The sequence below is a fragment of the Dermacentor andersoni genome, chromosome 5 (genome assembly GCF_023375885.2).
Source record: "Dermacentor andersoni chromosome 5, qqDerAnde1_hic_scaffold, whole genome shotgun sequence".
NCBI lineage: Eukaryota > Metazoa > Arthropoda > Arachnida > Ixodida > Ixodidae > Dermacentor > Dermacentor andersoni.
Window position 1 is genome coordinate 109,215,825 of NC_092818.1, and position 27,544 is coordinate 109,243,368.

Genomic DNA, 27,544 nt, shown 5'->3' on the forward strand with positions numbered 1-27,544 from the left:
CTGGATTCCAAAGGAAGGGAAGCGTAGCAGGGGGCGGCAGAAAGTTAGGTGGGCGGATGAGATTAAGAAGTTTGCAGGAACAACATGGCCACAATTAGTACATTACCGGGGTAGTTGGAGAAGTATGGGAGAGGCCTTGGCCCTGCAGTGGCGTAACCAGGCTGATGAGGGTGATGATACAAGTTGCACACGGACTTCACCTTTGGTGCACAACCACGCTAGTATGCACTTGGCAGTTGTTGGCAACAAGCTTGCATTCATGTTGTCAAGTGCTTGGGCATTGTACAAAACCATAATTCAAAAGGGCAACGGTACACAATGATCGTTTTAAAAAATTCTGGTGTTTTAAGTTTCATGATTTGATGGTGAGACATGCTGCTTCAATGCTAATTTTATGGAAATTGGACCAGCACTTGCTGCACAGGAGTATAATTTTGCAGTAATATCTCTTAGGGTGGGGGGGAGGTTCTACAGTACACTTTGAAGGCCATGCGCTCGGCCATTCTGTTAAAGAGTCTGTGGTATGATCCTTTAGAAACAGTATACAGAGCACTACTGCTAGTGGCAACATCTAGATGTTGCGTGAAATTCATGTTTCATTTTTAAAAGGGATTCCACCTATTAAATGTAATAATGATTACAATAATATAAATACCGTAAAGGTGGATACGAAAATGTACACAAGAAGCCCTTCCCAAGATGAAATCTTGCGATGCCCTTTGGGCACACCCCTAAAACATATCGAGATGTATCTCCGGGGCAGTTCGTTATTGTGATTGACTTTTATAGCACTATTTGTCGTGAATTGCGTTTGAAGAACTAGAGAAACCTGATACCAACGCACCGAATTCCGTAAAGTAAGGGAACTTGCAAAGGATGTATGTCGTACACACTCGAAAGCCCTTTTAAAATTATACTTGTACTGGGCTATATTCCTTGATTTCAAGTACTGCAGTTTCCAAAGATTTTTGCTGAAACGCTATCGCCCACGAGCTGTTCTGCTGTCATGGACATGTTTAAAAAACTCGGTTGAATCTTTTAAAGTAATTAGCATGAATTTTCCTACTATAGATAATCGGGTATATTACGCTAGATCGCTGCAAGTGGCTGTGATGCTGCGCATATCCGCAAAGAATGTTCTTCATTCTCAGCATGTGGGTAGTTTTGATAGCGCAGTGCCGCCGACGCATCGGGATTGATTCGCACGCTGAACGCACGTTTTTACTGACGCGCCTCCCGCGGCTCTCAAGTTTCAACTGCAACTGCAGCTTCAACAAGGACGCCAGCTGCAGATTTCAATTTCCCCTTTGAACACGGCATACTGTACTGAAGCCTGCGTTTCTTGGGGGATATTACGCAAAACTTGACGAGCAGATGGCACGCTCTGCTTGCTAGCCTGGCCCTGCCAAGCAACGGCCGCAAAAGACGGCAGCAGATGCGCGACGTTTACGTCACATCCGCCAGCCGCCGGATGTTCCCCATCCCCTCGTTATCGCTCCCCTCTCCCGGAGCAACACATCGATCCCGCGTCAGCCGCTGTCAGTTGGGCCAACATGGCGGTGGACTTCACGGCCATTTTCAAAATTCTCGTCCTGGGCGACAGCAATGTGGGCAAGACGTGTATCGTTCACCGATTCTGCGACGAGCGCTTCTACGACACGTATATATCCACAATCGGTAAGTCTCGCCGGACCGCTGCGTGCGCCAGACGCGCAGTTCCCGATTTTTTTCTGCGCTCCCCTGTACATTGGGCTTCTCCCGTGAACTTTTGAGTTCAGTGAGAAAGCCCAAAGATCGGGTCGACGACTCGGAACGATTTCCACCTTTCGCAGCGCTATTGAACGTTCTTGTTCATAGTGCGGAGGCTTACTTTCGTCGTAAAGCCTGCTCAGGTAGCTAAGGAATGGCTCGAACAGAACCTGTTGAGTGAGGCTTGTGTTTTGCATACAAAACATCTGTGTTCGCGAAAACGTGCACACAATGCCTCCAACGTACGCCTGGGACGCGGAAGCGACCGGCATCGCGTTTGGATTAAAGCGCCGTGGATTAGCGGACAGAAAATGAAGCAGGCTCAAGCAGAGAACGCTTGGGTTCCCCGGTGCTCGCTGTGTAAAGAATACAACTCGGGCGATGAGTCATCTGGCCCGGCGCGTTCGAAGCGGTGTACGTGCGAACCCCGGTACAGCGGTGCGCGCCGTCCTTTCGGCGAAGTCCGGTGCGCCGTGGGGAATTCCCCTCCCGTTTTGGACCAGATTGGCTTCTATTGTGTCCCCGCTTCTCTACGCAGAAGCATTTAATCGTTTCGCGGTCTGCAGGCGAGCTCAAGTCTGTCCAGCTGTTTTGCGGCGTCGAGGCGCGTCTTCAAGGCCGTCACTATTGTTAACCGAGAAGTTTGTACCCTCCAATAGGAGCGGAGGCAAAACGCCAAAGGTCGGGCGGTCATTTCATTATACTATACTGCGTGGGGAGCAACCGTTATGACTGTTCTGCTGAATGCGCGTTTGCGACAGCGGCCCGGCCATGTCAACGTTCAGCAGCGTTTGGGTGAAGGTTGCTCGGCACGCGAGTTAGACGCATTTACGACTTTCTATGAAATCAGGCTTTATCTGAAATCCATCTGGAAGCTTTCCTTTTGTTTTCGAGCGTGTAAGACGTCATATGCGATCGCATACGTCACAGTGTTGGAGAATATATAGATGTATACCTCTGCCGGTTCAGTACCATTAAACAGTTTATACTTGTATGTACTACATCGACACATTGAGCTGCACACGATAAAAGAAACGTGTGCGAAAATGGTGAGCGGTATTAGTATAGCTTAGTTTCTTTAAGACCGAATGTTAAAATTCAGACCAAGAACTTATTGTCAGCCGCGATCGACAGACTTATGCGTTCATACGGTGTTAAAGAGGTGTTAGAGATAAACAAAGGCACGCTACGCTGCTCTTAATACCACGTTTTAAAAAAATATCGCGTCAGCAGCTGTGCTTTGCCTTGTGTTGCGTGCGTGCTAAACACGATCCTTCAACTGCGCGTTTCCTGTAGAGATGGACTGCAACCGTCTGGCATTTCGTAGATATGTGAGCTGGAAGCTTGAACAATTTAACTACGTCGTCGGAAATCGCCCGCTGAATGCAGTCGTGCTGCGCAGGTAGGCGATGTCGACATCGTTTCAGCGCACTAGCTGTGTTGAATTCTATGGCTTATGTCGCAGGGGCTTACAAAGCCGCACGGGTATGGCTACCGTTCATCAAATCGACTGGCCCCAGTGACCCATTGTAGGCGTGAGAGGATGGATAACTGCACGTGTTCGCATTGATAGTACCTTCTTCCCTCCGTCTCCTTTCTTACTTTTCATTTCTTATTAGTCTCCTTCCCCCCACGTAGGTTGGCAAAGCGGAGGCGCGTCCGGTCGACCTCCTTAACCTCCCTTCCTCCTTTTCCTCCTCCTCCTGTTTTGTGGCTTTGAGTGTGTATCTGCGACACATGCGAGGCGTCACTATGAGGCAATATTGATTGACTTCCCGGTTCTCCGAGTCTAACATTAAGAAACAACTGCCATCTCGAAAAGAAAAGAAACAAACCCCGCGTTGCTTAAAGAAAATGAAAATGTGGGGCTGCCTACCGCGAGGGAACAGAATGCAAGAGCGTAACGAAGTTTTATCTGGCATCCCGCAGCTGCAACGTGACCTACATTCGAGCCATCGGGGGGGAAATCAAAATACACACATATCTATACAAAGAAAAATTTAAAGCAAATGAGTGAGAGCAAGGAAAGGGAAACCGGTACGTACACAAAACCGTAGCGCCTAGCTCTATCTCGCTAGAGCAGCCAAAACATGTTTCTGACATTGGAAGCAAACAATGCGCTCGTCTCGGGGTCGCATGACGGCGATGTCGCAGCTGTGGAAGTTGGATGTCGTGCAGACAGCTCGCCGGCGTTGTGTTTTGCGTTTCTTGTGGTCAAGCCTTTCTCATCCATCTTTGTTTGTCTCTCCGTGCGTTCCTTTTCTTTTTGTTCTTGAGTGGAACCTGAGGCACGTGGCACGACTTGGCGCCTTATTCTTTTCAAAGTGTAGTGAAGAACGGAATGAAAGAGAACAAAAATAATAACGATTACATTTATTTAATCGTTTGCTTGCTCGCGAATAATATCCGAAGCGACACTGTTTTCTGCGGCCGTCTTCCAGAAAACCGATAGTGAAGAGGTAAAACGGAGAAGCGATAGAAATTGAAAACTGTCAAGGAGCTGTCGGGGTTTCAGAAGAGACGACGAGAATTGACAGAACACGAAGGGGGTGTTCATGTTGCGTTGTACACGTATACTTTTTGTTCCTTTTCTCTATTATTATTATTATCATTATTTCTTATTTAGTTGCTCTGCACGCGTCCGCCAGCTGCCTTCAATTCGTCTTGGAGCCCACGCGCGTGATATCGTCGCTGATACTGACGCTGCGTCCGTGCTTACCCCCATGGCTTTCTCATTTCGCGTCGCCCTGTCACAAGCACTTCGGATTTGTGGTAAAGCGCATTGCATATATATACGAATTGCGATACGAACCAACGAGAACAAAAAAAAAAAACGTTTTCGTTCGTGTTATACGTTGCTTGCTGTTCAATATAAAAAAGAGATTTGTTCGGAAGCAGGCACGTGGGACGCGACAAGCAGTCGTCGATTGGTATTTAGCAGTACGCGGAAAGTTCGCGATATGGTAATGGTCGATTTACCGCGCGATCCCCATTAAACAGACGCCTTTAAGCTTAGAAGAAGAAAAAAATGCTATACCGATTTGCAGTCACCGTCAGACTTACATCGAGTAATAAATACGCATATTTTACTGAAAACGAGGGTTATCAGAAACAAACATCGAATATTTTGAGGAAAAAAATATACTGATTAAGCTAGCACATTCAAGGCACTATAGAAATCTGAAATAGCGTCCGCTGGAGAAGCAAAAATGCGCTTAATCGAGACATGTTCGAGTTAAGTGTGTATGACGGGTGCTGTACTCTTAAAGTCCGAAGTTGTGCTTGATGTTTCGTGCTCGGTCATATGGGCTGCACGACCTGTTGACTGGCATGTTACTGTATCGACAGTGCTGTAATATTATACGGACGCCATACGGCGCACTTTTGATCGCGATCAAGCTCGATCCGCATCGAATTTTTCGGTCGCGATTGGTTCCTTTGCGCAAGCTGCGCGAGGGAGCCAATCACGGTCGATAATTTCGATCCGGATCAGGCTTGACCGCTATCAAAAGTGTCCCGTGTGACACCGGTATTACTTTCCTTGACCTTATCTTTGCGTATCTGACAACACTATGACTATATACGTACACCCGCGTGCAAAAGTATACGGACCAGGGATCGCGCTATAAAACTCATTTTGTCCTTTGTGAATGCAACTTGAAAGTAACGATTGCAGTCCAAACTTGGCATTACGAATTTTCTACTGCACTCGTCAGTTTCCGTTTATGCGTGTCAATTACGAAGAAATTCTGTTTTTTCGGCGATCCTGTGGTCCGTATACTTTTGCTCACGAGTGTACAATTACACCATTTACCAAATATTTATACCGTTGGGCGCTGTTGACTCATTCTAGTATTTGATGTTATTAGTTACTACGCACGCCGAAAAGAAAGAAGAAAGAAAAAGTGCGCGTTTGGTTTTAACAGAATGTTGACTTTGGGGACAATTGGTAATTCATATTTAAATCTACAAAAGCGCGCACATTGACGATGCAGAACCGAAAGAGACATGTTCAACAAACACCGCTGCCAGGTGTTTACACTGACACGCCTGTTTGCCTTTTGGTGGAGACCCCGTTTATCACCTGCTAACCATTTTAATGTTATATCGCTCGGCGCAAATGAAGCGCGTGCGCCTGCTTGTATATGGGAACGTTCCCCAATGTTGTCGCCGATTCTATCCGCATTCTGCACGTGCTGTCGCCGAACCTCGCGTAATCAGATTACATGCCGGACGCGAATAGTGCTGTAAATTCTGGAAGGCACACGAGCACCAGCGATTACGCTGAGACCTTGGACGAGTCGTGCATAAACAGCCGACGTGCTTGACCCGCAGGCCAGACTTCGACGGTCGACACACTTGCTCGTGCAATATATCGTTCTGCCCGAGTGTAACTTGTATTTGTGGGCACAGGTTCGCACAATAAAGAGTCAATTTTCGGATTCGCCCTTGTGCCATGCTCAGTGGAATTCTTCGCCATCAAGACAACGTGACAGCTGGTGGATGTGCTGGGTATTGATCCCAGTACCTGTCACACGTTCCGTCGATGCCAGTACCACGTCACGAGAGCGGATCAACTCAATAGAAACGCTCCTGGCAAACTCTCGTGCTGAGAAAAAAAAAAAAAAGAACTTCCCCGCTCCATTGTTCGAGAAATTGCCTTGGTTTGCCCAACTGATTAAATGAGATGGCCTTAGTATTTGCGCGTTTTTCTCAGCACACTTCTTTCCTCTTTTGCTCTTTCTTTCCTTGTTTAATATTCTCGCTCCTGGAGCGCATAGTAAAGCCCCTGCGAGTTAAGCGCTGTTTGTTTAGTATGGGCGGAAATCGCTGTTCCGTCCTCGTTTGCGCAATACGTATATATTATTAAGCGCATTTCCTTTTTCTCTCCCAGCCCCCTAGATCGCAAGCCACTTTGCTTAGATGTGAGCAAACAGACTTCCACGCTAAATACCCTAAGCCTTTTAGTCACGCCTTGCTCCTTATGCCGCCTCCTCTCTTGATTGACCCCATCGCTATACCTTCCTCTGAGTTTTGTACATCGATTGCCGCTCATCTTTCTCTTTTCCCATCTCCAATTTCTTTTCCCTCGTGTAGGGTAGCAAATCGGACTTTCTTCCCGTTAACCTCCCTGCCTTTGCTCTGTTCCCCTCTCTTTTTCTGTCTGTCTCGAGCGAAAATATGCATTTCTTGAGATCCACCATGCAGCCTATATTACCACTTGTGACTGGCTGAACGATGAACGCTTTAGTGTTGTGTGTGTGTGTGTGTGCGTGTGTTGTGAACCTTTTTAAATGCGTTAGCAATTCTATGCCTACCCAACAAGGAAATCCGTCCCTCTGTCACGTAAGACGATCGCTTTCAAGATAGGACCCGAAGCAGCGGGCGAACTGACCTTCGTGCTTCCTCTCGCTTCAACGTGAACAAAGCGGCGAGAACACAGCGCACACGAAGCTATCAGCACTGGGCACACTCTTTCCCCATCGCAGGTTGCTTTCAGGATAGGACTCGCGCGGCCAGCCATACGCAGCCGCCGCCGGAATACGGTTGATAATGGTTTGACGCGGATGGATAAGACGATAAAGAGTGATAACGGCTTATAGTGATCGGAACGTCATCAACGCGCCGCCGCCTGCAGTAGTTTGTTTGCGTCATCAATTCACCTTGCGCCGCCGTCCGTAGCGGTTCGTGTTGCCACAGCGCTGTCGTTTATACTGGTCGGATGAAGTCTCATAACATCGATAACGACACCGGGCTGCGTGGAGGTGAGCAAGTGGCGCAATGCTCACACATACTGAGACAACTCCAAGAGGAGTTTCTGCGCGAATTTTTCTTTTTCTTTTTTGTCTGCTAATCTTTCGGTTCGCTTTCAACCTCGATCCTCGAGTCCAGGGTAGTCAACGGGGCTCAGCCCTACTCGTTGTTCGCGGAACTTATCTCACAAACAATGCCATGTTGACCGCTGTTCCGGCGGCCACTGCTTATGATAGCGATCGGCCCGATAAAGAAGAGGTCTACGCGGCAAATGCTAAATGTAAATAACACTTAAGAAAGTTTTTGTGAATACGGGGTCTTGTTCAGGCTTACTGTATTTATTAATCCTTTCTGTTCTCTCTCTCTCTCTCTCTCTTGCGAAAATAGGGAATGAGAATACATGTATTCACAAGAAAGAATAATACGGTAGAACTGTTCGTAAGATCAGCGGTCAGCTAATTAATTGTGATATGGGACATATTATTAGTGAAAGCAGTTGGCCGATCGCAAATAGCCCTTAAGAACGAAAAAGCTTTGTGGATTGGGGCCAAGGCCCATATTCACACAAAAATAGCTTCTACGCTGCAATTTTTCGTAAGAGAAATTTTCAACACAACCTGATGCAGGACATATCATTAGCGAAAGAGCACTTACGAAGGAAGCGCTTTGTAAATACTGTCTCAGGTTATTACGCATAAAGTAGTTCTTAAGAACAAGTGCCAGCCAGTCGTGATGTTCGACTTACACAAGCTTCGGTCACGGTGTACACATTTATTTATTTATTTTGTTTATTTATTTATTATTAAATAAATAAATGTGTGCACCGTGACCGAAGCTGTAAGTCGAACATCATGATTGGCTGCCACTGGTTATTACACGCATAAAGTAGAATTCGTTGTAGTGGTCTTCGTTTCCAGCGGCATTCACAATACATGTGAAAGATGGTAATTTGGTCGGGACTTAATCACTCCTCCGTTATACACGTCATTTCGCTGCAGAAGCATTCGTTGTGTGGAGGCGTTCACTTGTGTAGTTCTTCCTTCCAAGTAATGCATGTAGCCAATAATTAACTCGTGCATGCGCTTTGAGCCGCTGATTCAAATCGTTCTATGAAGAAAAGAAAAAAAAAAGAAGAAAGAAACGCAACACGAATGACTGAGCACTAAATCGAAATTTAATTGGAATGTAATCACGAGGACTTGTTCTAGATAATACAGCAATGATCATCCTGCCATCTTTACTTTCTTTCAATGGTGTCCGTAGCACCTCGGAATAAAACGATGTAACTTTGATTTACAGTGCATCATTTTTTATTGTTACTGCAAAGGATAATATTAGCGGAGGATGGCCGACGAATGGAAAAGAGCTTGTGACGAACAAAAAGGATTGGGCCACAGGTTTTTTTAAAGGTGCGGTAGGCACTGAGCAACTATCATGAATATGTGATTTCTGAACTTCTTCGAAAACCGTTGCTTGAGCAGTGAGTGCATTATCTGCCTTTGTGTACTAGGAAGATGGCGACCAGTGGTGTAAAAAAAAAAGAATGAAAAAAAAAAAACACGGGGGGGGGGGGAGGGGTGCTCGCATTTCATTTATTGTTTATCGGAAGCGACCAGAGAATTTGTAAGAATTGAGCGTACACGTGGAAATAGCCGCAAAAAAAAAAAAGAGAGAGAGAGAGAGAGAGAGCTTGTTTTAAAAAACCATAACGTGTACGATCACTTGCCGCTCGCTTATCGTCAGTGTTTGTTCTTCTGAAGCACGAAAATGAAAATAACTCGATGGGGGCGCCTTCTCGCGTCTCATCGAAAATGCCGCAACGCCTCGGCGACGTTTAAGCCCTTTGCCCATTCTCCGGGCGCGCGTGTGTCTGAGCTGTTTACATAGCACATGTGCTCGCTGACCGATCCGAAGAACCTGCGCTTCTCTGATCCCCGCCGTATACCCGTATACATGAAACCTTTGAAAGCCGTGTGCTCGTTCGTAATCGTGCTGTAGCCGCGCTTGGCGCCAGCTCACCGAGCTTGCCTCTTGCGTGCGTAGGTTGATCAGCACCTGCCCGCCTTTTGAAGCGTCTGAAGCCCGACAATGCCCTCGGGGATCCTGCGCTTAAACTATTCCCTAGCTCACCGGAGCGTTAGAACAGGACTGTAGGCAAGGAAGTTCACGGTAGGACGCGTTCGGTTGAACGAGGTAACTTGTTCGTCGCACATACAGAGGTGCAAATGTACTGCTTATGCCGACTTTATAACTGCACCTACCTTTCGAATTCACGAGCGCCGTCGGTTGCTTGCTGAACGGAAGAAATTTCGGCGCACCATGACCAAGCCCTGGCAAGCTTTGAAACCAACGCGCGTCTCTTACTGCAGGGTTCTTTCCGTCAAAGGCCATGCAACTGGCGTCGCGGTAAAGCAGAGTCTATAGGTCACTGAAAATGTAGAAACACCCTCCGGCGAGCGCAAGTTCATTCGGGAACAATGCGGGATACACCGCATGCTTTACAAGAGAGTGCTGCTCAAGGGAAGCCAGTTACATCGCTTTAGAATGCACTCATCTTCCGGGAAAGAAAAGTGAGCATTGAAATTTAGAGAGGCAAGTAAGGGCGAAAAAAAAGGAAAAGACTATGGTAGGTTGACCAGCCTGAGTCTGGTTCTCTGAAACGCTCTGGAGAAGAGAGCAGTGGAAGTTGAGAAGAATGGGAGAAGAAAACAATCGCGGCATGTGGGAGGGGGGGGGGGGAGGGGGGCACGTGCACACACGTGCACAGGCAGTCATATAAGCTGGTGCCTACCTCAAGAATGCGCGTGCGGCAGCGCTTTCGTGGCCTTGTAATATCGCAGACGCACGAGGCCACGACTGTCAGCTGTTTCCATAAAACAGGCAGGGCATGTCTCCGACCTTTACATATGATGTGCAGTCGCACAACGTGTGCTTTAGAGTTTCTTCTGCCCCGCATGTGTAACGATTGGCACTGTGTCCGCCATTCCCATTATAGGAACGCATGAATAGGCGTACGTAAAAGCAGCTCCAATTCGCGGGCGACAGAGTGAAGGATCTTCACGGCGAACAGCGGGCGCACGACCTTTAATTCTTAAATGCGAGTCCATTTCCTGCAGGCACCGATTAGGGAACTACGGTGAATTTATAGAAATCAAAAGGAACCTGAACGCAGATCCATGGGGCAACCTAACTCTTCGAAAGCCGGAACCGAAGTCTCGTTTTTCTCCCCCGTCGTTCTTGCTACTCGGCACCACGGCCACCATTGCAACTTCCCCCCTCCGCTCCCCTTTCCACTCAATGACGACACTGCGGACAGTTACTGCGCCCACATATCTGTTTACTGGGGGTCTGGTTCACGTTACATGGTTACAGGTGTCATAGTTAATCGGATCCTTCCAGAAAGGCCTGTACCGTTGGGAAGCGAAACGCGAGCAATTCGATTTGGTGTCGGTGTCTAAGCGGCGGTGTCGCAATGACACTAATAGAACGAGAGCGACACATTCCTTTCGGGTGCTTTGGTGCTGTCGCAGAGGCTGGCGCTGCTGTTTTCTTTCTTTAACTTTCGTGCGGGACGTGAGTAAAGAAAAGAAGAAGAAAAGAAACGTACATAATGCGCCACAGCGTTCAACTTCAACACGTGATTTCTTATGTTAATGACGAGCGACCCTTCGTAAACTACTCAGTCTTTTTTTCTTTTTTTTTTACGTGAACAACATATACGTAGCAATTCGATTCGTCAGACTAAGAGCACGTTGAAGGTTTTTGTTAAAAGATTGCCACGGGGGAATAAAGCTGTTATTTTAGCTGAGCCTTCAGGTATTTGCATGTTTGACTATTTTATGGGCAGTATCTCTGCGTCAATTACCAGCCATAGATGTCAATAGACGTTCTCAGCTCAATTGAAAGTCAGTGAACAATTCGCGTATCGATCAGTAGTCAGAAAAAAAAAACAGCGACCTACAATGGTATTCTTAAATAAATGAAGCGAATGATGTGCACGCATGACCTTTCGCTTCTTTCTTTATTTTCGACATCGCAGTAATTGGTACGGTGGGCAACAAATGTTTGTTTAGGTGTATGCGGCACAATCGATCAAATCCTATGGTCTTTTGTCGCAATTCGAAGTAGGATGAAACAAGAAAGAAACGAGCTGTGGAAGGGGCCGGGGTAGGGGTACTCTACAGCTGGTATACATAACGCCAGGAGTAAAGGATTACTCGACGAACGAGTATACATACTTTCACCAAAAAATTGGAAGAGGACACTCGGGGAAACACGAAGTAGGGGCGGTAACGGGAATGGCAAAATGTGCCGCTTCTTTGCAGAGGGCAGGGTTTCCAGGAGCTGCTCGGTTTTCGTGCGGCAAACAGTGGGGGCGGATTCAGCGATAGATCTTGTGGGCGCCGTAGATTTATCGATAATATCGACGAGACGCGCTCTGTATACAGCGTCCGTCAGTTTATTCTCTCTCTCTCTCTCTCTCTCTCTTTCAGATGTTAGCTTCACACGTTTTGTATACAGCAGCCGAAGTGACAGAGACAGGCTCCCGAATGGACGTCAGCAGCTGTTTCCATTTCGTCTTTTGATTGCTCTAAAGGCTTGCTCAGAATGGCGCGCGACGTTTACCGCTTCAAGCCGTGGCTCGCTGTTTGTCAAGTCTCCTAGCTACGCGGCCTGCGTGGGTAGGGGGCGTGAATAAAATACGAGCTGCGGAGCACTTCGCTATTGAGGAGCCGTGACGCGAGAACGGAGGCACATATGGCGCGGCGCGAAGAGTCACGTGTTGGGAGTGTTCGGCTTGGTTTAGGACTGTCACGTATGGAGAGTCTCTGCGTGCGTAGCGGTTGCGTGGGCAGGTTAAACCGTGCGTTAACCCGTGAAACAAGGATATCGAGTGAGTGAGTGAGTGAGTGAGTGAGTGAGTGAGTGAGTGAGTGAGTGAGTGAGTGAGTGAGTGAGTGAGTGAGTGAGTGAGTGAGTGAGTGAGTGAGTGAGTGAGTGAGTGAGTGAGTGAGTGACTGAGTGAGTGAGTGAGTGAGTGAGTTAATGAGCTATTTATGTGCGAGAATTTCACAGTGAATGAGTGAGCGCTGGTGTGAGTGAACGAGCGAGTGAGCAGCGAGCGAGCGCGTTATAGAGCGAGAGCTAGTCATTGAGAAAGTAAGCCTTGTGAATGAGTGAGCATGTTGATCAGGCACAGACGTGGCTGGCCCTGCAGGATGACGAACAATTGCTGATTGGTTCGTTTAGTTTTCTAGAGAAGCACGACACTGGAGAAGAACTGTCGTGTGCAAAGTTTAATGGGTGCGTACTGGATGTATTTCTTTGCTCGTATATTGTAGGAAGTGAGGCTCGCTGTATAGCTGACTTTCGTCTCGCATTATTTCATCGAGCGAAACCGTTAGTTTAACAATTCCGTCCTGTATGCAGTGCGTGGTCATATTTGTAAGACGTACATGGACAGCCGAATTTGGCCCAGGAGGCGCTCATCCACGAAGCGCTCCTGCATACATTTCACAAAACAAAATTCCTCCTGTATTATCAACCTGCACTGGACGTATATATTACAGGCACACTATATGAAATCTCAGCTCACAATGACGTCACAGGGCATCATTGTTTACACGGGCAACGATACATTTGAAGGCAGAGCGCGTCCGCCACGAATCTGTCGTTTCCCGGAGCCAGGGAACAGCCAGAGCTACCGGCCTCGACGTATGTAGATCAATCTTTCGGAAAATGTTGGGGAAATTTCGTCCGGCCTAGTTTGTTTACTCTCGAGATTGACACACCAAGGCCAACGCGTCGCACGTAACTGCGTAAAGACGAAGGAAGAAAGAAGAAAACATGCATGGCGAAGTATAACGGAGCAGCGATGGCTGGACTTGGGGGAGGTCGCGGGTGTCTTTTAAGCATTGTCCTCGAATGTTGTTTGCCCACCCTGAGTCGCTTCAGATTTTGTCCACCGAAAGCGTGATGTTGCAACCTAAAGACGCATCCACGGTCCTTGAGTCGCCTTGTATCGCGGTTCGTCTCAACCTTTCTTTCTAATAGTACCGCGACGATGGCAACTTTGTCATATTAGTTCACGCATGCCACCATTCGCATTTGGTACTCGACTGCAAAAAAAAAAAAAAAAAACGGTTGTTTCGACATCGAAAAAAGAAAAAGAAACGGGACAATATGAATAAATGAACACTCTTCACTGGATAGCACTATAGGTACAGCTCAACCTTGTCCCCTCGTCAAAAGTGTTCGCGAACTCCGCTCCCAATTGTGCAAGGCGACACGTGACCTCCAAGGTCATTTGCTTTCTTGCTTTATTCATTTTCCGTCCAGTTCGAGTCATTATTTCGAACGGAACCTGTAGACTGTCCGCGCGCACGCGACGGTGTGACGGAAATAGTCGTAATTGGGTTTCGCGCTTGCCTTCGCTGTTGCGATTCGACTCGCACGTACACGCGGCCCATCTAGCTCTCACGGTCCACCTCCTGTACACTCGCGCGAGGCTTACGGGTAGAGAGATCCAGTAAAAAAAGAAAAGAACGAACGAACGAAAAGGCAGAAGAAAAGGAGAGGACAAGAATGGGTTCGGCACAAGGCTATCCCGCAGCAGTGAAAAGGTAGGTCCGCACTGCGCAGACAATGACACACACGACCAACGTATTCTTCGCAGGGGAGTGAGAGAGAGAGAGAGAGAGAAACCTGTCATGGAGTGAGAAAAGAAGTGAAGGAGGGCGAGAGTGGCTAGCACAAAGCTTGCCTCGGTACAAGTGAAGAAGTCAATCAGTGATTACCGCGCACACGGCCTCGGCTTCGCGTAACGGATAACGGGAGACGCGTCAGAAAGAAATGAAGAAAAAATAACGGCAGAAGCGGCTAGCACAAAGCTGCCTGGCCACAAGTGAAGAAGGATGCGATGGGTGCGTGCCACGCGTCAACGGTGCACCGCCTCGACCGGTTGTCGAGACGACGGCACGAGTGACCGGTCGCAGTTCTGCCCGGCTGAGTCTTCGCTGAACTCTTTCTGAGAGTCACAGCAGACGGCGGTTGCGTATGCAAGGTTCTCCTTCTTTTTAACGACGGCCGTCTAGTACGCATGTAGAGAGGGTTTGGATGGGACGTGGCGGTGGAGAAGGGCGTGCTCGTGGCTTTGAGCGATCGATCAGCGGCGGCCCGTGGAAGGCCGGCGACACGGGGCCATAACAAAAGCCCGGCCGGACGAGACGACGCCAACGACCGCCTGTCGCCGGACGGCCGCCGGTCGGCCGGTCCGCACAGGCACGGACCGGGGTGTCCACTGGCGCGGGACGAACGACACGAGGGCGCGGACACACAGCTCGCACCACTTCCTGTTCGAGAAGCGTGTGCCGCAAGGGTTGTTTGCTTTAACGGAGACTCTTCTTTTTCCTTTTCTTTTTTTTTATGTTTCTTTTAGTTCTGACTGCCCCGAAAAGATGGACTCTTGTGTCTACGTTGCGTCATCTACACGAACTGAGAATTTTCGCCGTGTTCGACTGTAGTGGCTGACTTGGTTTTTCTCTGTTATACTAGAGGGTCTGCGAGATAAGTCCGAAAGAACTGGTATACTCGTATACGTAGTGTAAACGAATGTACCTGCATGAATTTTTATAGATGAAAGTAAATTTAAATGCTTGTATCGTTTGAGGTATCTTTTATCGGCGGCTACGAGCATGGACTTCAAACCCATGCAGAAGCAAGGTTTGCCCGACATCTCTCGACGTACGCCGATGCAGTGAGAATGCGCGCTAACCACTGGGACTTTGCACAAGTATAGTGCATGACAGCTATGCTTTGAGCCTGGCACGGAAAATGTCACGTTGCTGGCTGATAAACAATGTGCGCGCTCCTTATGCCCAGGTATTTAAGTAGTGACCGAAATTAACAGACGGTATTTTCGGTAAATTGTCATTATAGCGAGGAAACAAAAGTTTAATTCAAAACTGCGCCGGTAGCTGCACTCAGTCATCGATCCCTGTCATTGAAGGCAGTATGGTACTTGTCGCGTGTCTGTAATTAAATAGTATAACAGTCGCTGTAACAGGTAGCATCGCGGAAGAGGGAAAACCGCGAATTATAAGGTTCGAGCTGTCGAACAGCAAAATTAAGCTGTTGTGCTTAAGGCAGCGGACAATTTACTGTGGTAAAATATAAGACTTAGATAATGACAATGCGCCAGAAAAAAAAATAAACATGACCGAAAGCAGACATGGGGAAAAAATTCTGCATGAACCATGGAAGATGATTGTCAATATAAGCGAATATAGCCGAACGCTTCTAGAATGCTATTCGCTTTATGAAAGGACTGATGTGCTTAATTGAAGGCATACATTGATTGCAGTGACGATATTTACGTAGCGTTTGTTCTTTCATTGTACAACTCTATAGAGATCAGGACCGTTAACAAGCACATCTGTAGCCGTATAGTAGATTATACCTGTCAGATGATTCGCCATATACGTGTAGTCTCCGGAGGCGCGAGCGTTGGTGGAAGGCGACTGCTAAAGTTACTCCTTTAGGCTCCCTCAAGGGAGCCTATACCCTTTTAGGATCCCTTAAGGGAGCCTATACCCTGGTGACTGCCATACTCCTCTCCCACAGCCGCCACGGAGGGAGAGGGTGGCGGGAGAAAGACAGGGTGGACCTTTCCAAGCGCTCCACCTCACCGTTGAATCCTCACAAGTCCAAAAGCTCTCGAGCGAGAGCACCTGTGTCTCAAAGAGCGTTCCATGAGCACGTGCGCTTTGCATTACCGCCTTTGTATCGGCGGCCAAAGTCCCGAACACCGCAAAAAGGGGATAGAAAGCCTAAGGAAGCTATTCGCTTAGAAAGAGCGCGAGAATGAGAGAGAGAGAGAGAGAGAAAACTAAATGTATTCTAGCTTATCAGTTGACGATATACAGGTTTATTGATTTGACTTGTTTACAGCGTCCTACTTGCACTTTCTTTGTGTGTGCGTTTGTTCGTGTTTGAGTATAGCCTCGATCGCGGTCGATTTTTTTTCTACGATTGTACGCGCGCTTATAGCCTATAGCAGCGAGCTGTGAAAGCAAGTTGGAAGAGACGCGTAACAATTGTTTCACGCGTGGGATGTTTACAACGCCCTTGATGCGCGCATAAAAAATTTGCTCGCACGCGTTCACGTCAAACATTGGGGAAGATTTAAAACGCTGTGGAGTATTCACTTGATCCGATAATCTTTTTTTCTTTCTCTGCCATATGCATGTCTTTTAACCGCATTTGAAGTGCACAAACTTTAAGCTCATAAAATATGCGTCCTTAACTGTCGTGTCGCATCTCTGTTTCCCTTCGGAAGCCCCTGGCGGTTACACCACGCCAAAAAAAGAAAATCAAATGAGCGTAACAAACGGGCGTCTTAAACGATGAAATATAAGTAGGTGCGGTGCCCATGTTCGCTCACGAGCCGTTTCAAGCAGACACTTTCATGTGTTTCATAAGTGATTTACTGATGAGAACTCAAACGTCTCGCACGAACACATGGGCCACGAGAGGTATTGGTGACTTGCGAGGAATATTGTCAAAACGTGAGCATATGTATAAGGGTGAATATTTGACGTTTCAAATGCCAGGCCAAATACCTCCTACTATTATATTCGTATGCGCTTCAAGTATTTGATTTTCAAGCACTTTGAACACTTTCGAATGGCGCGAGGGTCCGACATAAGAGCGCATGCTATTGCTGGAGCCCACGTGGTGCAAGGGCCCTAGCAACTGCTAAAGGATCATGAGCAGACAGTACACACTTCCTTGCAAATGATTCATGGTACTGGTACTTGTATAACTGTGCCGCTTTTTCCCGGTGTTGTATGTGTATATATAAGCCCCTTTTTTGAAAAGCTCAGTTATATCTTTCTTTTGTAAAAGCTCTGCACGTTTGTATCACCCACGAAATATGTACGTTATCGTGGAGTTAAAAACTCGGTTTCTTCTGTGGGGTTACACAACACCTGCTGACGTCGTACAGTTCCTGAGTCAGGTCAGCGATGAGGTCAGAGTGAGGTACAGCCTTGCATTAATAAATGGCGACCTTTAGTTTCTCTTGAATGCAGTCGTCACTCGCTTCTTTTCTTAAAAGCGAAGCTTTGCGAACCTCTCCGGGTTTTTGTGATCTTGGGCGCTGCGTGGCTGTTCTCTAGCCGAATAGGTCAACCAATCACAGCGTAGGATGCGTGAGACTTCGCCGCTGGGTTACTTGCATCACCACCAGATGGCGCTCGCCTTCGCACATCTGCGGCAGTGGCTGTGTGGAGAAAGAAAAAAATGAACCAGATAGCTCGCCGTCGGGCATCTGCGCAGCGGTGGCGGCATTGCATTAGCGGCTCTACAATGCTGAATAAAGCCTTTCCTGTCGCTTTATGTGGACATTCAATGAGCACAAACTCGTGTTTCGACTGTTCATGCCCACACACAAAGCTTCGCTGTATATAGATTCCAACTCGTTGAATCTGCAGCATTTTTTTTACAGTGTTATCTTCGTGATCACATAAACTGTGCTGGAATTTATGTGCGTGGATTTTTTTCCCCCTGGAAGCGCGATATGGACAGGTAGAAATATGTAGCCCGCTTCCCGCGCTGCTTTTAGCTTTTCAGGGAAGAGAACGTAGGATAGAGAGAGAGAGAGAGGGCAAATGATAAAGGAAAGGTAGGGAGGTTAACCAGGACTGAGCCCGGTTGGCTACCCTACACTGGGGAAAGGGAAAAAGGGGACGGAAAGATTAAAAGAAGAAGAGAAAGTCTACTGGGTATATCGTTCGGTCACTCAGTCCGGATCACAGACGCTGACTCAATCCAGTAGCCTTCAAATACCGCAGCAGAGCTTTTGTGGCCTTTTGTAGCTGCGATATGCGAGGCCATGGGCCCAAGACCATGGGCCATGGTTTCGTTACACGGTAACGAAACAGCGTTGGGGTGAAATAAAGGAAGCCAGAGCGAAAAATATTTATTTGTAACGAAGAAAAAGATGAGGCTAGTCTATACCAGATGTGTGGTAGCATCGGTGTATCTGGGAAAGACTGAGTGAAATCAGCAGGACTTCTTGGCCTGCTGTACATAGCCTTCAAAATAACTGGCATGTGTCACTATGCGAGATCGAGCCAGCGGGCATGTAGAGGGAGAGCGGGTGACGTGGAATTTCATTGCATGAAGTCGCTGCAAATGTGTGCCTCCCGTAGTCCTCGATTTCGGGGCTTAAATTTTATCAAGTTCTCCGTGCAGCTGACACAAATCACGCTGAAAAGCCCAGTCCTATAAGTCTTCTATAGCTTTTCTGAAGTCTGGAAGCTTTTCAGCATCGTGTCACTCATATTTCGAGCAAGCAGGCGCTATATGGCAACCCCGCGAGCAAATAACTCAGGGGTGTTTACGGCAACTCTCAGCTTTAATAAACACCGAATGCTTTATACGCTGTCACCAAAGTTTTGGAGGCGTAACTAAATGATGCAACACAACGAGAAGTGCAGAGCCAAGCACGGACACGCACACTGGTCATCACGCTGGTTGCGGAGCTTGCCGCCGGCCAGCTAGCCGGAAAACCGAAGCGATAGCTTGGCCCAGTTGTCGATGGAGTATAGTACAAATGAAAAGGACAGAGAGAGATAACACACGACTGTCACATAGGAGCTGGCCTGTGCTCACAAGCTTTCCTGCCAGAGCGTCACACTCATGCTATACGACAGATGTGCAGCAGCGTACGTGACTCTTCGGCCGACTAATTAAAATCGTATTTTTCAAACGGAACAGCGGGAACGCGTTATTCCGGACAGCAACTAGGTCAAACTAGCGTCCATATATATAGTGCATATCAGTCTACATTGCATCGTGTCTAGCTGACAACGCCGGCTTGTGTGGGAGCCAAGAGGAGGTGTGACAGGACAGCCGCGGAGCGGTCGGTATGTGCAACTTGCGGATGAACGCGATTAGAAAGGCTTGCACAACGGAACGCAACAAACTTTGGGCGTTCTCAGAATTCGGATGGAGACGCGCGGGTTTATTTGTTGCTACATTTGCTACTGCGCAACTTTGTCTCGCATCTAGTCGGGGCGTTGCATGCATTTGCATATGTTAATTCATTCCGCATCGGAATGGCCAATAAAGGTGCGCGTATTTCTTGCGGGTGTGACGGGAGAATAGAGCCCATTCTGTGCCATACATGCCCACCCATAGATACTGAACGATGTGATCTGCGATCACATCCGCTTAGATCCGCTCCGCTTAGATCCGCTCAGCCGCTTAGATGGTAGACAGCTTTCGGAGGAATAGATCTGCATACCTTAGGCCAAGCATACATCGATACCGAAAATCCACAATATCATTATTGAGAAATTTTGAAGGCGACGGGGCCATGCGATAGCTTATGACTGTCAGTGAGCATTCCTCAGCGAGTGTGTTCACACTGACTGGCTCTTTCTTTTTCTTAGATTTCTCTCTTTTCCCTTGCATAAGTGTAGGGTAGCCAACCGGTCGCGACCTTAGTTAACCTCCCTTCTTCGTATCTCACTCTCCACTGCAAGGAATGGACCCCGACTAAACTTTTCGTGGAACTCCGAGTACGTGACACGGGAGCTCGCCCTGGCCGCGTCTCGTCGGCCGTACAACTTAAAGGGTCCAGACTACGAGGAATGCTAGGCTTGAAATGTTGGAACATGTTTTATGTTCGCCCTGCTTGCGGCTAAGAGCGAATAAGTGGTAAGGTCACGTTATTGAACATTCAGTTGCAAAAGGACAAGACCAGACTGGGTCAGTTGCGCAAGATGCAGTGACATGGTCAGTTGCGTAAGAAATGAAGGTGGCTTAGAAAGGGTATCGGGGAGATTAGTGGTTTAAGTGGTAAAAAGCTACCGCAGTCGTTTTTCGCTGACAACTTACGCAATACTTACTGCTGTAATATATCGTTACATCAGCGCAGTATGAACAATGGTTCGTACGCATAACCATAGTTTAAAATTAGTTAACATGTAGGACACGTAAGGTGCAATTGAGATGGTTGCGTCATCAGACATGTGAAGCAGTAATATTTGTCAAGTCGAAACTAAGCTCATGTAGGTGTTCAGAACTCTGTTATAAGTTAGCAACAAGTAAGCATCAAAAGAGCCCGCTTCTCATTTTCCGTATGCCGTTATACGCTCATACACTGGCCTCTTTGTTTTCTTTTTTTTTTATTGACAAAGGATTCCCGCAAATAAGCTCAGTATAATGTTGTCCTGTATTTCTCGGTTTTAAGTGAAAACGCTGAACCCTAAACCTCGTAGTGCTGCTACTGCCGGTTACCTCGCTCCGTTACATCCAAATAACGACGCACAACAGCTGTACCCCCGACAGCGGCTTTGCTGCGACCTGTCGCTTCCACGTAAACACTCCAGAGTTTGCTCAGTGGAAACTGACAGCTGATCTATTTTGCTGATATCCTGATCGCAAACGGTTCTGGCAACGCGTCGTTGCGCTCTTGCATGTCACACCATTCAGCACGTCTTTTAAACTCTAAATTTCGATTTCTTGCCAAACTTTCTGCGCGGATTTAAAATAATTTTCTTCATAGAACTGCGCGGAAATTTCTATATTGAGCTGAATATCTCGATTATTTTTTCAGCATTTACAACGGCGCACACGTGATAAGATTTTCCTTTTCCTTTTTTTACTGAGGTTTTCATATTGATTGCATTGACGCTTATACGTAAGTTCTTTGTCAAACTTATCCTCGATGTAAAACAACTCGTCGAAGTATAAGCTCCACAAGCGCGAGTTACGACACATGTGAACTCTTGCGACGAACGTCTCCACGAAATCCAGCGCAGCGGTCGCAATGCGGCACGCATTATCGAAGGAACGTTTGAAGCTGCAGCTATTTTCTGCTGCTGGAAAGGCTTTCGTGTTACATGTCATGCAGCCACCCAGCACGTGTCTTACTAGCCAGTACACAAACTATTAGGCTAGTACACCTGCCGACGAAGGTTTTGGAAGGCGGAAATATCGAAAAGCCTCGAAACCTATGCGGCTTAAGCATGGAACCTGAAAAATTTAGAGCACCCCGTAGGCTTCACAATCAGGTGTAAAACATACACCCCAATTGTAGAACATGTGCTTAGACCTCGAAGTATTTGATATTATTGCCTACACACGTGCCGCAAATGTTTGTGGCCGCGTATGCATTAAAGGGGCCCTGAACCGCTTTTGCTTTCGTTTTTGACGTGGAGAAAGGCATTTGAAGTCAAAATAGGCTATTTCAGAAATACTTTGCCGAAAAAGTACTTCGATGCGTTCAGCAGAAGCACAGTTATTGGAAATCGTACACTGCCTCTGCTGCGCTCTAGTTCCATCTTCAATGCATTGCACTGCGAAGGCTACGGCGCAGTGGAGCATACCCACAACGCTCCGCCTTCTAATTGCCACCGTGGTGCGCAGTTCAAGTTTCACTTGAAAGACGCCACGACTTCCTCCTTCGGTGCCTACGACGGGCTAAACATAAGCGAAACTGGCCAAACGCGGTTATCCCCAGCGAGCCGCAGTGCGCTTAGCCAGTGGACACGTGGCGGCACCCCGCGGCGGCCGCGGTATCTACGCCATGTAGCCGACCACGGCATGATGTCAGATATCGGCCAATAGCAGCCGTTAAGGGAATGACGAAATAGTGCGTCCGATGACGAAATAGCGCGTCTAGAAGAGAGTGAGGACAGGGCCTTCTGTTGAAAAGAGCGCTTGAGAGAAAGGGCGACTTCGCGATCCGCTTGCGAGTTCTACGCACTGCGTACGAAAGCAAAACTTGGCTGAGATGTTCACAGGAGCGTATACTACCCGCGGACTATGTTATTTCACCAAGCCAGAGGGCTGATTTAGGGCCCCTTTAATTATATTAACGACGATCGAGCGACGCTTGTGCGTGGTTCATAGCGCAGCCTCGGTGTTGCCTCAGTTCAACAACGTTGCTTTAAGTAAGAAGTTATTTTAGATTTGCATTCATTTGCATTTATTCATAGATTTGCATTCATTGAACGTCCCAAAGCAACTCCGGCGCCGCGGAAGACACCGTGGTGGGGAACTTTAAACTTCCAACTCGCCCGAGAAACAGCACTCTTGCAAAACTAGGGATTAACTTTGACCAGCTGGGAGACGAGCACCTAAATCTAAGTGCACAGGCGTTTTTCATTTTTTTCTTTTCTTTTTTCACTTCTCTCCACTCGGAATGCGGGCGCGTCGCGGCCGGGAATCGTGCCCGCAAGCTCGTGCTCAGGAACGGAACGCCATAGCGCAACTGTGTCACCGCGGCAGGTATTCCACTTCTTCTTGGAACAGGAGAAGACCAGGAAATCCTATACATACGTCGCTCCTATACATAACCTGCACGAAGCACGTGAAGCAAGAGAGAGAGAAAGTAAATGGAAAGAGCGGCAACCTCAGACAAGCACTTAATAAAGCGATCGCTCGCAGCAAAGTGAGTACATAGCCACACAATTCACTAAAATGGGAGGGAGGCGGGAAGGAGGGGGGATCTCTGACGGCGTTGCGAGGAACGCTCCCAATCTCTGCCGCTGGAAGCCAGCGGGGAAGCGGGATCGCATTCGAAACAAAACTATCGTGCGAGCAGACGCCCATTTCCTCTTTTTAGAGCGCAGCTCTTTGGCGTCCGTTCCTGGGTTTCGCGTCGTCGTCGGCGTTGTCGTCGGCCTCGTAACCAGCTCCGCCCCCCTTTCATCCCCCCAGCGCTAGCAGCGACCGACTGATACCGCTGGATGCCGCTGACGCCGCTAGAGAGTCAAGATAACGTGACTGCATAGAACACCGTCGCCGCCATGCAGAAAGAGGAGGAAAGGGTCCCCCCCCCCCTGTTCTTGTGTGGCGGATAGGGTGCTCTTCAGTTGCCGACGCGCCGGTTATTTCACGTAGGCCCCGGCACGTCGACGAATACGTGACCACCTTCCCACGGCTAGACCTGGTTCTTAGCGCTGCGGAAGCGAGGGTATCATATTGTTTGTGTCGGCATCGGCGGCGTTGTCCCTGAAACCAACTCCGCAGCTGGGGTTGACTCACTATCGGCGTCAGCGGCATCAGTCAGTCGCTGCTATCTCTTCCCTCCTCCCTTTATCGTGTTGTCCGCTTGCTGCGCGCGCTTCTGCCCCCATCGTTTGCCGCTGGGTGTACACGCCGCCCCCCTCCCCCCTCTTCCTGCGAGTCTCCGGTTGTCAAAGCGCCGGCTCGAACTTAATTCCTTTCTTCGCTCCTCCTCCAATGCAACCCCTGTGCGGTGGCAATCAGAGAGCCAGATCGGTGGCGGCGGATCTGTATATGTGCACCGCCCGAGCCGAAATTGCCGCTGCCGTTCGCCCTGTGCGGTGGCAATCAGAGAGCCAGATCGGTGGCGGCGGATCTGTATATGTGCACCGCCCGAGCCGAAATTGCCGCTGCCGTTCGCCACTGCGAAATTATCTGCCAGTTCTTTCTGAGCCATGAGCGAGACGACCGATGGAAGTCCTCCGTCTGCTGCTGCTGCTGCTGCTGCTAAACGAGCTGCCAGAGCAGAGGCCCAGCGCCGTCGCCGTCAGAATCCAGAGGTGCGTGCCGCCGAAGCAGAAGCTTACCGTCGCCGCCGTCGAGATGATCCAGGAGTACGCGTCGCCGAAGCAGAGGCTAAGCGCCGCCGCCGAGAAGACCCTGCCGTTCGCGCCGCCGAAGCGGAGGCTCATCGCCGCCGTCGAGAGCAACCAGCAGTAAGCGAGGCTGAAGCGAAGCAGTAACGTACGCTCCCTTGCCGCACATGCCAAGGACGTACACCACGATCACATTCTGCGCCATTCCTCTGTACTTTGCTTTGCTGAAACCTGGATGGATCCCGAAGAGCCTCTCGAAATCATAGATTTCCTATACTGCTGTGGTGCTCGCAGAGACCACAACAGAGCGGCGGGAGTCGCTATCTACTTGCGCACAGGTCTCTCTGCAATACCAGTCGAAATGTTTGGCACGTCACATGAAGTTGGCGAACTGTGCGCCGCAAAGTTGCCCAACGGCTTGCTGGTAGTAGCTGCCTACTTCGCCCCTACCGCCCTCACGAAAGACGTCGTGCACTTCCTGCAACTCGCGTTAACCGTCCATCGATCCACACCGATGTTAGTAGTGGGGGACTTTAATGTTGACATAAAGACAAACAGCAATTTCCTAACACTTATGCGGGAGAACATCCCGTTCCTCTCGCTCGTAACGCGTCCCACGGCTGTGACAACCTCGCGAGGCACTTGTATAGATCTCGTCTTTGAGAATCAAGCATTGGTGTACCAAGTCGAACATATATCAGTCTATTTCTCCGACCACAAAGCTTCCTTCATGACTGTCAAGAACTGTTAGTGGAGTCTTTGTTAAACGAATACGTGTGAAAAATATTTCCTCTCGGGAAGCATCGGTTGTTCTCTTCCTTCGCTCCCTCTTCGTTCTCCAGTCGCGCATAACGGCAGCAACGCTGCCGTGAAACGGCCCTGTCTTACAACCACCGCGAGCGAGCTTTTTTCTTACTATATGTTTCGTATGCTGCCTCCTCCTATCCCGTCTAGCGAGATAGAACTTTCGATGAGCCCGCGGGATGTAGCGTGACGTCCGCCGCCCCAACCGCAGTGAACTGAGGAGTAAAGGCTTTACAAGCGTGCCCGAAGAAGATTGCGCTCGCCTCCCCTCTCTCCCCCCCCCCCCCTCCTCCCAGCAAGTTCCGAGTGTACTGGCCTTGTGCCGGCCTTGTTTTCGCCGTTTCCTGCCAAGGCACCTCTTACTCCATCGTCTTCCTTTCTTTTTCTTATTCTTTTTTATAACGGCGGCGTTATTTCACCGGCAACATGCCCGGGTAAAGCAGCGTCTTCATTCATAGCAGCTTTCTCCGCAGAGGGCTTTCCGCGTTTCAGCCTTCTTTCATTTTCAGTCTTGTGTACGGAACAGTGATCGTGCGGTCTTGAGCGAGCGCGCGTGTATTTTCTCATCGTGAAGCGGCGCAATATATTTTCGTAACACTGCTCAGCGAAACCCTTTGAATACGAGAATCGACAATGTTCCTACCAATTATGTTCCTGTTTCTTCTTCATCATCATCATCATCATCATCATCAGCTCCTTTTCATTTCCCCCTTTAAAACGTGCATTTCAAATTCACAGAGCCATTGGTGGGGAATGATTGCAATACCGAGGTTAGCGCTTACATAATCATTTCATCGGAATGGTTTTCCCGTTTTCTTAGGAAATAACGTCAGTGTCACAGTTCTGTTTGGTTTCTCTTTTGTCCGTATGTTTATAAATGTCACTTCAAATCGGAATTCCTCAATGAATTACAGCAGAAATACTTAACACAGGCACCCCCTTGCAACTATCATAGCTACAACGGAAATACAAACGCAAAATTAGACGAGGAACTCACGGAGGCAGAAATCCGCGCAGCCCTACAAAAGTTAAACACCAAATTTGCCCCAGGCCCGGACGGTATAACCAACAAAACTCTCAGGAACGTCGATGATGAATCGATAGCCAGACTAACAGAATGCATAAACGAGTGTTGGGTAAAGGGAGAAGTGCCAGCTCAATGGAAGAAAGTGACGATAACGCTCATTCCAAAACTTGGTAAGAAGCTTGAGATCGACAACCTCAGACCAATCTCCCTAACATCCTGCGTCGAAAAATTAATGGAACGTGTAATTTTAAACAGATTAGATAACTTCTTAGAGGATAATAACATATACCCAGATACAATCATAGGGTTTCGCAAAAACCTTTCGACACAATATGCGATGCTCCAACTTAAGCATTATAAAACGCGCTCTACAAGGGCCATCTTGGGCCTTGATCCTAAAAAGGCTTTCGATAATGCCAACCACGCAACCATATTGAAAAACATCGAACGAATAAGACTATAGGGCAACGGGCGTATAACTACATCAAAAGCTTCCTATCAGATAGGAAAGCAGTCATCTCCGTTGGAGGGTTCACGTCGCCCGAGATCGACATAAGAGGGGCCGGCACGCCGCAAGGCGCTGTTATCTCGCCGATGCTGTTTAATCTCGCCTTGATGGGACTCCCCGAAAAATTAAATCACACAGAGTTCCTGAATCACACAATCTACGCGGACGATATTACTATGTGGACCTGTGATGGTAGCGACGGATCAATAGAACAACGACTCCAGACTGCAATTAACACAGTAGAGGAACACCTCATAGGAACAGGCCTCACATGCTTTGCAGAGAAATCTGAACTTCTCTTGTACCACCCCACACTTAGGGGCAGACCTCCCAAAGGATACGACAGCAACAAGGCTCATGAGGAAATCAAGCTACACACTACGAACGGGCGGAATATCCCAATAGTCAACCAGCTCAAGGTGCTGGGTCTAATAATCGAGAACAAAGGCACAAATGTGGAAACCATAAAGAAGTTAGACACAAAGGTAACAAACACCGTGAGATTAATCAAACGAATTACTAACAAGCACCAGGGTATGAAGGAAGAAAGTATCATACGGCTGATACAATCATTCGTAATCAGTCAGCTCACATACATAGCAGCCTTCCACAATTGGTTTGCAGCTGAAAAGACTAAAATTAACAACCTGATAAAAAAGGCATACAAACTAGCACTAGGGATTCCCATCAGTACGAGCACGGATATCTTGCTAAAGTTAGGACTCCACAACACACTGGACGAACTCATAGAAGCACAACAAACATCTCAGGCAGAACGACTAACCAAAACCAAAACGAGACAGCATATACTGAGTAAATTAGGAATGAATTACCACAATCTATACGGGGAAAGAGAACGATAACGAGAGAAATTCGTGACAAACTCCTTGTACCAAATATACCCAAGAACATGCATCCAGGTTACAACGATGGCAGACGCAAGAGTAGAGCAGAGAAAATGATCCGAAGCTTTGGGTCAGACGACAGAGCAACCTTCGTAGACGCGTCTGAATACCCACACAGAAATAGCTACGTAGCAGTAATCGTAGATCACACCCAAAAACCCCTTACAAGCGTATCAGT

At 48.1% G+C, this 27,544-nt stretch overlaps 2 protein-coding genes across 3 annotated transcripts in view; both read left to right on the forward strand.

Moving 5' to 3' along the window:
- The first annotated feature begins 1,503 nt into the window (after window positions 1–1,503).
- The window catches only part of LOC126531040 (ras-related protein Rab-8A-like), a 120,412-nt gene continuing 94,371 nt past the window's right edge, over window positions 1,504–27,544 (forward strand). For both annotated transcript variants that reach the window (XM_050178420.2, XM_050178421.2), the window contains exon 1: window positions 1,504–1,677. In XM_050178420.2, the coding sequence (XP_050034377.1) occupies window positions 1,554–1,677 (124 nt within the window). In that variant the 5' untranslated portion in view covers window positions 1,504–1,553. The remainder of the gene's footprint in view (window positions 1,678–27,544) is intronic.
- On the forward strand, window positions 17,529–24,900 carry LOC140218398 (uncharacterized). Its single transcript, XM_072288116.1, has 2 exons — window positions 17,529–17,533; window positions 24,267–24,900. Exons 1-2 carry the CDS (start codon window positions 17,529–17,531, stop codon window positions 24,871–24,873), a joined length of 612 nt encoding a protein of 203 aa, XP_072144217.1. The 3' UTR covers window positions 24,874–24,900.